Source organism: Mastigoproctus giganteus, chromosome 7, assembly GCF_048544385.1.
Source record: "Mastigoproctus giganteus isolate SK-2022 chromosome 7, ASM4854438v1, whole genome shotgun sequence".
In the NCBI taxonomy this organism is placed as follows: domain Eukaryota; kingdom Metazoa; phylum Arthropoda; class Arachnida; order Uropygi; family Thelyphonidae; genus Mastigoproctus; species Mastigoproctus giganteus.
In genome coordinates this window covers 28,984,275-29,000,934 of record NC_143581.1, presented here as the reverse complement: position 1 = coordinate 29,000,934, position 16,660 = coordinate 28,984,275, and the positions used below count along the sequence as shown (strand labels likewise).

At 35.2% G+C, this 16,660-nt stretch overlaps 1 protein-coding gene across 4 annotated transcripts in view; it reads right to left on the bottom strand.

Annotated features, from left to right (window-relative positions):
* Positions 1–16,660, bottom strand: part of LUBEL (Linear Ubiquitin E3 ligase) — a 215,769-nt gene that overhangs the window by 86,436 nt on the left and 112,673 nt on the right. For all 4 annotated transcript variants that reach the window (XM_090377589.1, XM_090377590.1, XM_090377588.1 and 1 more), the window contains 2 exons: positions 14,246–15,583; positions 3,580–3,708 (listed from right to left, as the gene is read on the bottom strand). In XM_090377589.1, the coding sequence (XP_090233715.1) occupies positions 3,580–3,708; positions 14,246–15,583 (1,467 nt within the window). The remainder of the gene's footprint in view (positions 1–3,579; positions 3,709–14,245; positions 15,584–16,660) is intronic.

Below are 16,660 nucleotides of genomic sequence, written 5' to 3'. Positions count from 1 at the left end.
TTATTATTATTATTATTATTATTATTAGCTATATGGTGCAAGGAGGCCTGAGGCTTATGCTGCACCAGCCAAAAAAAAAAAAAAAAAAAAAATTCTGAATTACCCTGAGAGAGAGAGAGAGAGAGAGAGAGAGAGAGAGAGAGAGAGAGAGAGAGAGAGAGAGAGAGAGAGTCAGAAATAGAAGGGGAATCACCAAGAAAGAGAAGAATGATGATATCCAGCTCAGGACTCTGGGTGTGCCAAGCCCATACTCAGAGTCCTGAGCTGGATATCATCATTCTTCTCTTTTTTCAACAGCTAGGCAAAAATAGCTTGAAAACCAGTCAGTGAATACAGCTTGGGTCATCCATGCTTTCTTATTTAATCACCAAATAACTGGAAGTGATCTATGGTTGTAGCCTTTTAGAGCATGAAGATTTGTAGACCGATAAAGAAACATTGGTTTCAATTTGAAATCGCCTTGAGCATTGCCTCCCATTAAAAGTGATAAGCGATCCTTACACACTTTAAATCCAGGTTGAGTTTTTTCTTTCTTAGAAATGTAAGTTCTGGAAGGCATCCTTTTCCAGAATAAACCGGTTTCATCCACGTTAAATATTTGTTGATCAGTGTATTCACCATCTTCGATTATTTTTTTTAAAACATCAGGATATTTAGATGCACTAGTAATTTTAGCATTATGCAGCTGAATTCAATTTTTAAATCGATCAAACCAACCAACACTCACACTAAACATTTCTTCTACTTTATTATTTTTTCTTTCACTCTCTTAAACAAATTTAAAGCTTTTGTCTGAATGGTTACTCTGCTAAGGGGAATACATTTTTGATTGCAATCCTCAATCCATACAGTTAAAAGATACTACATTTCTATCATAGTAATACTTCTATTCCTTGTAGATGTTTGCAAACCACAAAAAGCTGATGCAATTTTACATTTTTATTTTATTTCCCCTGCATGTTTTATAATATTCCGCACAGTATATTCAGGCATTCCGGCATCTTCTCCTATTTAGAGTTGCTACGACCACATTCATGTTGTTCAATCACATCAATTTTTTGCTCTAATCTAATAATGAGTCTCTTTTTTTTTAGCTCATAGTGTTTTTATCTGAAGGAATCTTCCTTTTGTCCATTTTGTTAAGGGCACTTCTTAAAACGATTAAAACAAATCATGAAAACTAACGTATATTACGACAGGCAGTAGCACATGCACATGCGAAGATAAGTGCAGTATTAGTAGGGTCTAATACAACAGTAATTGTCTAATGTGAGGCTAGTGCAGCAAGCCTCGCATTAACTGAATTTTGGTTCGCATTAAACATGACCTGGTATCGTTATACAATTTGCACTAAATCGAATATCGCATTATTCAAACTTGCATTAATCTCAACCTAGCTGTATATATATCATCCAGCTGAAGAAGGGGCACATCACCCTGAAAGCTCCTGTTTGTTTATATTTTTGTATCTTAACTTATTTTATAATAAATCTATTAGTTTCAGTGTTTTCAGTTGAAGCAATACTCTTTATGGCAATTATGAAACCTGAAACCAAAGGCATTTTCATAAATATTGGAAATATTAAATATATAAACCTATGCAAACAAAGGTGTGAATTATGATTAAAATGAACCAGACAAGTTAAAAACCTCCATCTAATTAACCCTTTAGTGGGCATGCTTTTTGTACTAGAAACAGAAAAACTTAAAAATTAAAATATCTGCTAGAATTTCAAAAGTGTAAATTTTAGTATTACTCAAGTGTGGTATTCATTTTCAAGCTGCATTATTAATATCTTTTAACTGGAGAAAAAATCATAGCCATAAAAATTTCTTTACAGTTATGTACCTGGGTACCAAGTGTACCCAGGTACTTGCTCTTGTGTTGATTTCCACAGAGCTTTGATTTTGTCTTTAACTGTGCTTGCTTCACGTCACTGAGCATTGGAAGTGAAGTAATTGAGAAATAATTTTTTTCTGACAACCACACTGTCATTAAAGTTAATACAAATTACTTAATATCTTTACACCATGATATCATCATTTATTATTCAGCATGTTACAGAACTATTACCAGAGCCTTGTTACTAGCAAACTGTATTAAACCCAGAAAACACAAATATACAAGTCCAAAAGAGACCCATGAAGATTAGGAATAGTCTCAAACTCAGAAACCCACTTCTTAACTGCTTGGCGCCTCCGTAGCCAGGTGGGAAGGAGCAGCAGTGCATAGCACATGCTTCTTGATTAGACCGGGGTTCGAGCCCGTCACCACCAAATACGGAGGATGTGGAAAGGTCAGGGAATGACCACCGCATATCCCGGAGCAATATGGCCTTAGTTGCTAATGCTCCTAAAAACCAAATAACTAACTAAAAAATAACTAACTCTTAACTGCTTTCTGATTGGTTAAAAATTATCCAAACATCACTCCCTCTATGACATTAACTTGTTTATTGAATAATTCATCCCACAGGTCTTGAATTTTCTTATAACAAATGCTCCTCTGATTTTCCTTTTTGTAAAATCTTTTTCCCTTCCTAATATCTTAAAAATTATTTTCATTATTAATTTTATAATTTTCATTAGGATATTATATATTAGGAGATTAAAATTATTTATTAGGCTATAGGATAATAAGATACTAGGAGGAAAAAAAGGTTTTGCTAAAAGAAAATTAAAATAAAAACAAACATTTTTTATTTGGAAATTTAAAAAAAAAATCTCAACAAAAACAATGGTAAAGTTATTTCAGACCTGTGGAACAGATTATTCAACAAGAAAGTTTCGTGATACACAGGGAAATTTTCAGTAACATTTAGCCAATTAGAATGCAGTTATGAAAGATAGTCACTTGAGTTTGAGAGTATTTTACATGCCAAGAGTCTCTTTTAGAAATCGTGTTTTCTGGACTTTAATTCAATACGCAGGCCTTTATTGAATAATCTAGGTGATGTAATGTATTGCTGAATAATAAATGGTTTTATCATGGTAATTTTTAGGTAATTTGTATAAATATTAATAACCCCCAAAGAAAACAAATTATTTAACATCTTGATTAAAGACAGCCATTATTAAAGATATTGTTTGTCTCTTATATTCAATATAGTATCAGAATAAAGAATGAAATTACAAAGTGCACCATTTCAGCTATTTCTTATCTTTTATCCCAGAAAGCTAAGTGGTATATAAACTAAACTATGCATTTACTCTTGAATTTTTTTGAATACCTGATAGAGTTTAAGAATAAATAACACATGACGATCCTCTCAAATCACAGTTTTGAAAACTACAGAGTTATATTTCAAGTTCTGGTTATTCTAAAGTTTGATCCATAGGGCCTAAAATTAAATGTGAAGGTAAGGAGACAAAAAAAAAAAAAAAAAAAAAAAGACAAAAAAATTAAATAACATTTGGCAACTTTTTTTCTTTTCTTTTTCTCTAACCATTCTCTCCTCTCCAAAATGACAGTAAACTTATATAAATCTGATAAAAACAGCAATGCAATTCATTTGGAACTTCAAACTACCAAAACAAACAAACAAACAACATACTTGTAAAATTAACACAGAACCTCACCCGTATCATGCGAACAAGTTCTAATCCTTGAGCTTTCATGGTATCCTGTCTTCTTCGTTCAACTAATTCTTCCATACTGAGATAATAATCAGGTTTATGAAGTGGACGAGCATCAGATCTCCATCCATCCTGAAAGAAATTATTATAATGACTCATTTTTCAATTAAAAATGGATTTACAAATAATCTATGGAGAAAATCTGTTGATTTCTTTAAAATAAAAAAGCAGCAAAAGTAATATATTTTAACATAATTACACACAAGTATGTACAATTTCAATTTTACTGAAGGGAAAGATAAATACAAAGTTGAGGAAAATGTAAAACTGAGATAAAATCATACATTTTGATCCTACCCTGAAAGTCTTCAAAGTGGTCTTATTATTACAATAGCTTAAAATTTACATAACAGGTAACAATAACAAAATATTAAATTAATTTACAGCTGTGTTATATGCAATGAATAACATACAGTAATACAATGGTAAATAACTGGAACAAAGAATTAAGTACTGTTCATTAGCCACAAGGTCAATGGATCTCCGGTTGCTAGTGAACTGTTAGCATGTTGGGCAACCTTTTCAGAGAGTCTGAGTTGGGTGGTAATAGGATCCATTCTGATCTCCTTACCTTGGCTGGGGGGGGGGAAGGAAAGGGAAATGTGTCTCCTTTGGTGGTCTTCTCTACAGCTGCTATAAAAGACATCCTATCAGATTTTTTTTGTTGGGGGGGGGGGAGAAAGGCAAAGTTTGGAATCTGGGCATCCTGTGTTAAAGAGGTTGATCCAGAAGAGGAGAAATGATAACTGTTCCCGCATTTCTGCTGGAATGACTAAATTAAATAAAATATGCAGTCGTAACACTTATAAATTTGATGTTGCTCAAATTCTAATATAATGCAAGAATGTTCAATTATTGGTGCTGATGGTGCATTTCTAAACTCTATGTGGAATGCAATATCAGTAGAGGAGGCTCTGCCATGGATCTCCCATCCCACACCCTATCAAGATAGCATGATTAGAATGAAACCTGATATTGCCAACTCATAACACCCTCAAAGGATTCTCCAATACATACTAGCAGCTTTCAAATGATCAGCAACCAACCAACCCCTTGGATAGGACATTAGGAGATAGAGTGGTCATATGGATGGTGGATAGTACCTGTTGTTTATTCTAGTTAGTTGCTGTTGTGTTACTATATCTGTTATTCTGAACAACTCATGATTCCAAATTTCAGTTACTGTTGACCATCCATCAGCCCTTTTCAATCCACTGCAGGATGATGGCCTCTCCAACAACTTTCTAGTTCCTTCTGTTTTGCGCAATGGCCATCCATTTACTACCCACAAACTTATGAATTTCATCTGTCCATCTCTGTCGTTGTCTTCCAGGTTTTCTTCTAGCTCCTCTTGGGTTCTGTTATTTTCTTAGTCCATATGTCATCATATCTTTGAGCTATGTGTCCTGCCCAAGACCATTTTAGTTCTTTAGTTTTGATAAGAATGTCCTTTACTGAGTTTGTTGCCTAATCCATGTATTTCTCTTCTTATCTAATAGTCTGATTCCCAATATAATTCGTTCCATTCTTCACTGTGTAGTTCTCAGCTTCTCTTCTATTCTTTTGGTGAGTGCCCAAGTTTCACTTCCATAAGTCATGGTGGGAAGCATACATTGGTTCATTTACATTTCAGACAAATTTGGATATTGCTCCTCAGTATGTGACTATATTCCTGAATGCTATACAATCAAAATTTATTCTTCTCTTGAATTCCAGCCATTTATCATTATTACAGCTAATTACTTGACCCAGATAAGTATATGACTCCACCTTTTCAACTACTGCTCCTTCAATCATTGGTTCATTATTTTACGTTTCAGACAAACTGGGATATTGCTTTTCAGTATGTGACTATATTTCCTGAATGCTATCCATCCAAAATTTATTCTTTTCTTGACTTCCAGCCATTTATCATTATTACAGCTAATAACTTGTCCCAGATAAGTGTATGACTCCACCTTTTCAATTACTGCTCCTTCAATCATTATTTCTCTTTCTGTGGCATACTTGTTCATCATTACTTTTGTTTTAGCTATATTCATCTTTAGTTCAAAATCCTTACTAACTGTGCATAACTGATTAAGATTTTCCTCTAATTCTTTGGGATCGTGGCTTATGACCACAATGTCATCTGCAAATCATAAATGGTTTAGGTACTCTCCATTGACATTGACTCCTTTCTGCGACCAGTCTAATCTTCGGAAAGCTTCCTCAAGGGCAGCAGTAAACTGTTTCGGAGATATTGTGTCTCCTTGTCGAACTCCTTTCTCAATTTTAAATTTCCTACTGTCTTTGTCTTGTCTAATAAAGGAGGTAGCTTTCTCATATATTTTCTTCAAAATCATAATATGTGGGGTATCTATGCCTTGTCTTTCCAGTGCCCGAAACATTGCCTTAGGCTGTATGGAGTCAAATGCCTTTTCATAATCCACAAATGCCAGGCATAATGGTGTTTTATATTCATTTGCTTTCTCCATTAGCTGTGATATTACGTGAAGGTGATCCATAGTTGAGAATCCTGTCCTAAAGCCAGCTTGCTCTTTCGGTTGATTCTCATCAAGTATTCTTTCTAATATGTTAGTAATGACCCTTGTGAACAACTTGTAGATGTGGGATAACAAGCTAATTGGTCTATAATTTCCAATTTCTGATTTATCTTCTGTCTTATGCAGCAAAACTATGATTGCATTATTCAACTGCTTAGGCATCACACCTTTTCTAATGCACTTTGTGAAGAGCCTTGCCAGTTTTTGTGTTATGTCTCTTCCTCCCAATTTTAACAACTCTACAGTAACTTCATCTTCCCCCAGGGCTTTCTGATTCTTCATTTTCTTCAATGCATGTTCTACCTCATCAGGAAGAATATCAGGTATGTTGTATGTGTTGCTAATTTGCAATCCATCTTCCCCACTGCTGGCATCATTCCCTCGCTCCTTGTATAATTCTTTATAGTAGTCTTCTGCTATTTGAACTATGCCTTCTCTGCTGTTTATAAGTACACTATCGCTATTCTTCAGTTTCAGTATCATTTGTCTTTCTGTATTACTGTTCATGGCTGCTGATTTAAATCCTTTGTTTTCTCTTAATGCTTGTTCTACTTTTCTTGTGTTAAATCTTCTTATGTCCTCTCTGAGTCTCTTTCTAATGGCTTTGCATAACTCAGTATACTCAATTTTCTCCTTGTCAGTGTTTATCTTGCACTTCATTTTTCGCCTTCAGTTCATCATAACAAGTGTTTCTTGACTAATTTTTTCTTCTTTGGATTTCTTTTTCCCTATAAGTTTCTTGGGCTTTATCACTTTCAGAAAGTTGTAATATTCCTCGTTGATCTCTTGGTCCTGAGCAGTCTGCAGAAGCTCAAGCTTGTTCTTAAGTTCCAGTACATACTGCTTTTTCTCCTCTTCTGTTATCTCAAAGACCTTTGTATTATTTACTCAAGTCAGTTTTTTCCTTTCCTTTCCTTTCCTACATCTATATCAAGTGTACATCTTACCATTCCGTGATCACTTCCAACATTTACCTTATTCAGGACAATAACATCATTCACAATATATCTTTTGTTAGTGAGGATGAAGTCGATTTCATTAGTTGTTAGTGCATTTGGACTCTTCCATGTCCACTTTCTGTTCACCCTTTTCTTGAAAAAAGTGTTCATTACTGACAATCCTTGAGATTCTGCAAATTCCACAAGCCTGTCGCCTCTTTCATTTCTTTCACCAATTCCAAAATTTCCTATAGTTCCCCTTTCTGCACTGTTTTGTCTTTTTCCAACCTTAGCATTGAAGTCCCCCCATAATAATAGTGTAGTGGGTTTTCTGCACATCTAGAAGACTCAATTTCGGTGTATATTTCTTCAACCTCTTCATCATCATGGCTCGATGTTGGTGCATAAATCATTATAACCTTTAGCTTGTACCTCTTAGAAATCTTGAGTATTAGTCTTGACACCCTTGGTGATGTACTTTTGAATTCCAAAATGTTGTTTTTTAAATCTTTATGGACCAGAAACCCAACTCCACCTTCACTTCTTTCATTGTTTCCATTGGTGTACAGCAGATTTCCACTTGATAAACTTATAAGTGATTCATTTTTTCTTCTTGTTTCAGCCAAACCGATGATATTCCAATTCACATTTTCTAATTCCTTTTCCAGCTCTAATATCCTGTCTTCACTGGTGAGTGATCTTACTTTGTAACAGGCCAAGTTCAGTTTCCGTGCATGGCAGCCTGGTCATACCCAGAGATTCTTAGCACCCTCTGCTTCCACTCTGATCCTCTCGCTGCTGTAAGAGGGGGAGTGAAAGCCGCTGGGGACTGAGGGCCATTTGTTTTGTCATGATGTCATATGCTGGAGGGTTTGGTCTTTTCCTCTTCACGCTGACCAGGCATCTTGAAGTTAACATTAACATCATTAACTTCATAACTTCATTAACATCAGTTAATGAAGAGCAATGGCCATTTGTAACTACTTCTGTCTCCTAACACTTAACCATCCCTTTGTCCATGGTAGTAATTTGCTCCTAATGCTACAATGCTCAAATATAAATTTTGGAATAACCAAAAGAGGGATGATACAATTTAAAAGGTAGTTTTATAGAGAGGAAAAAAAATCCATGGCAAAGGAAGAATTCAATGGCAACAACAGCAACAGCTTGAATAATTCTACTAAAGGTTAAAATTGTACTAAAGGTATTCTCTACCTTTAGTACAATTTTAAAATAATTGCTGCCTCATGTAATGGATAGTAATTATTTAGAGAATACCATTCTGAGATCAATTACTCATGAGTGAATTTCACCCTTACTATAGCTATGAAAAGGCAAAATAAACAAAATATTTTTGTTTATTTTAACAGTACTAAAGGAACATTGAAAAGTGAAAACAATGAATGGGCTCAGATAGAAAGTAAAAATGGCAATTTCAACATGTTGTATATGCCAAGTACAAACAAAATATCAGTAACCTGTTGGGATGATCTGATTGTTTCCTCATCCCCCAATAAATAGAAATTTACTAAAAGAAATACAATTTTCTTTGGTCTTCAGTTTCCACTGGGTAAATACTTCATGTAATTATAGTTTGCAGAGCATTGGACCACAGTCTTTCAACTCAATCCTATGGCAAGTTTGAGGTTACTGAAATACTATATCCCTTGTTTTTTTTTTGGACCCAGTGCCTTGTGGTTCCTGATAAAGAAGGGGTCTTGGCATGCAAAATCTTTTTTTATTGTATTTAAATGTAGTCTATTCTTTATCTATCTGCAACCTTTGAAAACACTAACTGCAGAGAAGACAAGATGATAATCTTGAATTGCTGCAGAGAAGACAAGATGATAATCTTGTCTTCTCTGCAGCAATCATCAATTAGTGTACTTTTGTAAGTGATTCTAAAATTTCTAAAATGTCTTTCAATTTTAATGCGATGTAGTGTAAACTGAGCAGGTCTGTAAACCTAGATGTTTTTTCCATTTTGCATGCGTATTTTTAATATAAAATTAATTATAAATCCTACTAAAAAATGCAGTCTTTTCTTTTTGCATTTTTCCTTTATAACAAAGTTAATATTTGATAACAGAAAGGCAAAAAAAATTGAAATTTTTATTAATCTTTATTAATTTTTTATTTATTTAAACTATAAGAAATTTTTATTAATTTTTATCTATTTAAACTATAATCAAAATATTAGAAAAACAGACTAAGCAACTTCATGCTAAAAGCAACTAATGACAGCATACACATATTAAAGCATGGAGTCTGCCTGTATCTTCAAGGTACCAGGACAAATACAATGTTCACTCCTAAGGTAATGCTCCACAATTTTTTTACAGAGTTATATATTTGAAGATAAAAGAGCACTCAAAACACTCAAATGTAAATAAGTACATAATTGAGTCAAATTTTTGTGGTATTTTCTTACTATTTCTCCAATGACTGCAAAGACAGTAACTAAGGGTTGTTATTATGTAATTCTTAAAATTCTAGTAGAATTAAATTTCTAAAAAATTTTTGCAAATCAACTTCAGATCTAATTCAAAGATTTTTGTTTTATATATATATATATATAATTAAGTTATAATAATGATTAAGAATAAATAAAAATGCCAGCAGCATGGCAAGACAGAAAAGCGAAAATGTCAAAATTAAACGTAACGATCAAACCAACAGGGAGGGAAGAGAAGGGTGACAAGAGTAAAATTATTGTAACAGAACCTCTCCAAGATAGTTTAGAAAATCTTAAAAACAAAGATAATAAAATATAATCAATTAAATTTTGGACTGCCAATTAAATGAAATTTAATGGCACCCCCTCTGACGGGCACCAGGTTCAAATTTATGTGAAATATCACCAGCAGAGATGTGTACAACTACAATAAAATAAAATAAAACAAAAACAGAAATAGACTGACCATTATGCCCCATCTCAACAGAGAACCACAAGGCCAATTATTATTATTATTTTTTTATTCTTAGTTAAAATAAAAAAAAACTTTTAAACAAAAAATAATTACAATTATTTTTTATTTATTCTTAATCATTATTCTAACTTAATTTTATATCTGAAGCATCATGTAGAGGAAAATGCTTCTTGCTGCCTCTGATGTATGCTTTACCCTTTTTTTTATGTAAGATTCAGTTTTCAAATATTTTAAACATTATTTAGATATAAGTATATATATATACAGGGTGTCTCAAAAATACATGGCATAACTTCAGGAATGAATTCCTCATATGTAGACAATAAAAATATTTTATATCAACATAGTTCTGGAAATGCTTGATTTCCGAGTTTTGAAGGTTTTAAGTGTCTGTCTATGACAGACACTTAAGATTTAACTGTTCACATCACCTTATAGTAATTGTTCGAAATGCCCACCTTCTGCCTGAATACAGGCCTCACATCGATGTCTCATGGACTCGTGAAGACGATGCCAAATTCCTGACATGTTTAGTATTGTCTCACAACCTGCCACAATTCAATTGCGGAGCGTTTCCACATCAGCTACCGGAGTTGAATACACCAATGACTTTAAATGGCCCCACAAGAAGAAATCTAATGGGTTTAAATCAGGTGAGCATAGAGGCCAGGCAGTTGGTCCACCCCTTACTTCAGGAGTCATAGATCTTGGTCATTCTCTGTCGGCAGCACGAGGTGTAAGGTCTCATGTTCACAAAGGCGGCTATGGATACCTTCAAATGTTTTCCTGTCTGGACATCTTCGTTCTGGGAACCTTTCGTGGTACAAATGACAAGCCTCCAGAGCATTGCCGTCTGCCAAACCTACATAAAGTGCATATCCACTTGCTCCTGATTTGAGTACATGGTTGTAATGGAAAACCACCAGATTCTGTCAGTACCAAGACATTTGGGACCTGCGGGAGATAACACATTCCTGTTAATAACTTGGGAACCAAGCATTTCCGGAACTATGTTGATATAAATATTTTTATTTTCTACATATGAGGAACTCATTCCTGAAGTCATGCCGTGTATTTTTGAGACACCCTGTATATATATATATATTGTGGTTTTCTTAATCTCATTGCCAGATGGTTTGGTGGACAAGAATCTAAGGGATTATCTTTATAGTTTTGGTATCAGGGTTTACTTGTGCCCTGTGGGTAAATTAAAAGAATATCTAAGAGCTGTATATATATATATATATTCTAGAGTGCTGTTACTTGTACACTATACAGATGCATTAACTAGAAACATCACTTGTTTTTATACATGATCAACTGCCTTGTGTTATCACAGTACAGGAGCCTGAATGACTTGATAATAAAATTCTTATCTTGGCTATGCAACCCTTTGCATAGGTAAATAGTGAAACAGCCAACCTATGCAAACCTTTGCATAGGTTGACTGTTTCACTATTTGGTGTACGTTTTCTTCACATATGTTCAGATGGAGTGACAATTCTCTAAGTGTTACATGCTTACTTCTCATAATAACAATGTTCAGCTTTTTAAGAATGGCATCTATCTGGGCAGCCCCTGTGAAGGCAGTTGCACAGATCAGCATGTCCATTTTTTGCAGATGTTGTCAGCTTGGGCCATCAACAAACTGTGCTGCAACAGTACAGAAAGAAAACAGCAAAATTAGCCAAGGACACAAAAGGGTACTTTTACCATGAAAGACTTCAGTTCACAAATTGCAGTGCTTGGAAACTAGGCATCTGCAAAGAGACCTGATTTAATGTTTAAAACAGATTTTGATTAAACTAATTGTTAATGGCATCCTTAGGCTTTCTTAGACAATATGTATAAGGGGATATAAACTTAAATTGAAAGAAGATAGCTGCAGAATAGATGTGTGAAAATTTTCTTTCAGCCACAGGGTACTTACGAGTACATGTAAAATGCAGACTGACTAGAACCTACTGCCCACATCAGGAATGTATTCATCTTCTCTTTGGCTAAGGATACACAGAAGGCAGTTGACCAGAATCTGTTGTCCATTCCAGAAACCTGCATTTCATGAGGCCATCACATATGTTAGTCTGTGTACGTGTGCACTGAGTAGTATGTACACAATCAAGTAAGGTTGCCAACTTTGGAAAAGGAAAACTTTGAAACACTTTTAATTATATTTTAAAAAAGACTGATCAATAATTAACAAACACATGGACTAACACACCAAAACTATCAGAGGAAGATTTATGTAAACTGAGAAGCAAAAACATTTCATTTCTGCACATCTACCATACTGCCAATTCATTCCTCCAATCAGTGCACAGCAGCAACACAATACCCACTGCTTCAGCTGCTGACAATCAACAAGTTTATACTACAATTCAATCCAATAATCAAGCAGATTAACACAACCAGCAATTACCAGTCCTGACATGATGCTATTGTGTGCATTCCCATTAACTTACATATTTTAAGCTGCATAAAGGTGGTGATTCCCAGAAAGCAAGTCACCTGCATTCTACATGTAAGAACCCACAGAGTGATTGATTGTTGGAATAAACTTCCATCTGGTGTTATGGAAGGGGATAGTTTGAATAAATTTAAGGAAGAATTAGACAAATTATTTATTAGAAAGGACAGAGAGATAAGGTTGAAGTGAGTAGTGTGCTTTTTTTTTTGGCCAATGCTGTATAGGCTTGCTTCCTTTCATCATTTGCCACTACAAAAATTCATCTAGTGCACACTGCTCTTGATGGACATTCCTAAAGGCAGCCATGTTTAAGGATTTTTTCAGCCACATCACTGGTGGGAATATGATATCATTAACATAATAAAATGCAGGAAGGATGTACCTATATGGTATACACAAACATGTGGAGATGGGGAGACCCCTGGTGACATCAGACAACTAAGAGTATACACAAACAGTCAGAGTCAGATTTAGACATAAGCCAAATAAACCAAGCTTGAGCCTTATTATCCAAGTGGGGGGTCCTCCCTGTTTCCTTTTGTGGAGATAAAAATGCATAATTTTATTTTTGGGGACTCTTCATGTGCTTTGGCTTAGGGCCTCATCATGTCTAGATCTGGCCCTGATAACAGTGCTCTAAAATAAATATAGTTTTGTAAAACTATATATATTTTAGTATGGAGAATTACTTCAGGAGTAACCCTTTGTGATATACGAATCTAATCACAATAAAATTCCCAATGCTAAAGCAATGAGAGGTAATTAATACTATGACCAGATATCATGTACAACAAAAATTCTCTTCTAAGGATTATGACTAAATAACTATGCAAAGTAGAGATGTTAATGCCTTCCTGTCATGTTCTTTGAGTCATTAATGTATGCATTTTAAATGGATAGTGACATTTTGACAATCACTATCCATTTAAATGTCATTCTGGGGGTGCAATCAGTGTGTTCAAAATTTGGTATATGGTAGGTAACCCTTTGTGATATATGAATCTTATCACAATGCAATTCCCAATGCTAAAGCAGTGAGAGGTAATTGATACTATGACCAGATATCATGTGCAAGAATATTACAAAAATTCTCTTCTAAGGATTATGACTAAGTGACTATGCAAAGTAGAGAAGATACTAATGCCTTCCTGTCGTGTTTTTTGAATCATTTGTGTATGCATTTTGACATCACTATCCATTTAAATGTCATTCTAGGGTGCAGTCAATGTGTTTAAAAAACTGGTATATAGTAGGTACTCATATGGTTTTCTACTATGCTGAGGAACTCTAGCACTTTATCTGCCAACCAAAATTGGGAATGAGCTCAATCCACAACCAGAGCATCTTCCACTCATGTTTGTTTGTTATTTGGTTTTTAGGAGCATTAGCAACTAAGGCCATAATGCTCCGGGATATGCGGTTGTCATTCCCTGACCTTTCCGCATCCTCCATATTTGGTGGTCATGGGCTCGAACCCCGGTCTAATCAAAAAGCGTGTGCTATGCACTGCTGCTCCTGCCCACCTGGCTACGGAGGCACCATCTTCCACTGTCAAGGTGAACTATATAACTGCAACCACAGTAGTTGCAGTGGGGCTTATGTTTGATTTTCATTTTCTGTGGTGGGGTCAATTTTCTTTCATTAATTATTAATGATTCAAATAATTAATTTATATTTATAATTAATTATACAAATAATCAATACAAATTATGAAATAAGTTAACTTACTAATTCACCAGAGAGAGAGGTGCGGCTCAAACTGCGATACATTGGTGGCCCATAGCCAAAGTCTTCAAAATTATGAGGATATAAAGGTCGATTGTCATTTAGTCTTCCTCCAAATAGGGAAGCACGAGAGTGTGACCTATGCATGTTGCTAATTCCTGGACCTCTATCAAATCCAGCCTGGCTGTATGCATTCTGAGGTAAAGGTGAAGTAGCTGTTTCTATTTTGGTATGAGAATAAGGAAGTCTTCCCAGTGGGCCATGTCCATTGGCTATGGAATATGGAAATTCGTCATGAAGATCTCTCTCTCTCTGAAGTAAGAAATCTGATATAATTTCTTGATGTGTTTGACAGGAAGAATCTTTTCGCTGCTTTTGATTTTCTTTGGATGTGACTGCTGAAGGTGGTGGAATGGCAATTACCTCTTCTGTTGGAGGTGATGTGGATACTTCTACAGTTTGTGTCATTGGACCTCTAATTATAGGCACAGGAGAGGTTGGAGGTGATGTGGATACTTCCACAGTTTGTGTCATTGGACCTCTAATTATAGGCACAGGAGAGGTTGGAGCTGATGAATAACTCAAAGAATCAGATTCTACACCAGTATTAATGCTGTTGCTATCGACAGTGACCTCCATATCAACCTGTGTATCGGTATCAAATGTAAAATCAGACGAAGTTTGTATTCCTATTTCAGAGCCTTTCACTTGATTATCTTGAGATTTTTTCATATAATTTTCTGTTATTGTTTGAACTGATCCTATTGAAGGTATAGGTGTACCATACTTTGGAACTGGAGTTGCCGATGCTGTTGTTTCTGCATGCAGTATAAATGTCTCTGGTGCAATATCCACAGATGTAGTAATAACAGTTGTGACCTGCTGTAGATTATTCAAAATTTCCATTTCTACTGATTTTATAGGTACCCGAGATTGAATATCTGAAACATTCATTGATGCTTCTGCCCAAGTCATTTCAGAAGTTCTTTCTCTATCTGTGGTAAATGAAGTTTCTTTTCTTGTTTCCTGCACATTTAAATGAGAAGACAAAACTTTTTTGTCAACTGGCTTAGAATCTGGCATGATTTCTAAGAGTAATTCAGGAATTTTATCAATTAATAGCTTTTCATCAACTACTGGTTGAATAATGCTACTAGTTTTGGCTGTCCCACTATTTGCATCATGCTTTGTTCTAAGTAATTCTGGTATATTACCAGTTTCTATCACATTGTCCTCCTGCATTGCATCTGATGTCTCATTTTTCATTTGCACATGATCACTTATCTTAGTTTTACCTTCATCCCTCAGTTTCATCAGTTCTTCTAGGCCTTTAGTGATTTCCTTTAAAGAAAACAAAAAAAATTGTATAAATTTGCAAACTTTTTAAAATGTGTATTATGTAAATATTAAATAAATTATGTACATAGTTCAAAACAGAATGATAATAATTTAAAATCATTTCTTTCAAGTTTAAATTTGAGAATGGTACACTCCTTACATTGGGTGCAGAGAAAATAATTGTCAGTTGAGCTTGGTTTGTCTACTATATTGACCTTAGAACACATGCCATAGGCTATTCAAGTGACAAACTCATGACACACACCAAAAATGTCCACAGGCCTTTCCATCTAAGCAATGTAACTCGGAGATGCCGACCGGGCTAGCCGAGTGGGTAAAGTACCTGCCCGGCAACCCAAAGGTCGCGGGTTCGATTCCCGCCTCGGGCTTGGATCAAAGTACTGCAAAAACCTTGGGAGGTGCAATATGGCCACAGAAGCCGATGCGCCAACAACTACCAAATCAAAAAAAAGTAACTCGGAGCTTGTCAGAGACTGAAGTATCTTGTGACCTACCAAGTGATGTACCCCCTCCCCAATTTGGATCCCAGAACAGAATAGTTAAGTGCAAACTGCTCTAGCTGAAGGTGATTCGGTTTTATTGGGAGACTCTATTGTCAGGGGAAAAGGGTAACATTTGTTGTAATAAAGACAGGTGGACCAGAACCAGGGTGTTTTCAGGAGCAACAGTTGATGATGTTACTAACAGACTGTCAGATTTTAAGGGAGATAAAGACAGCATTATTATTTACGTTGGGCCTAACGATATTAATTGGATAAATAGAGTGTGCTAAAAAAATGCTGCAAATTAGGTCAGAATGTGTCTCTGCAATTCTGCTCAGACATGATAAGAGAGGCTATATACTGAAAGCCTTGTGGATTAACTCAAGACTTGAGGGACTCTGCAAGGCTATTGGGGAAATTTTTATCGGCTTGAGCCCCACTCATAGATAGAAGGAATCTATTTTGTAGACACGCTATTCACTTGAACAAAGGTGATACAAGGGTTTTTTGCCAGTATCACTGAAGATACCTTAAGGGTTCAAGGAAACTGCTAGTTAGGGAAGAGAGTCAAGGTCAC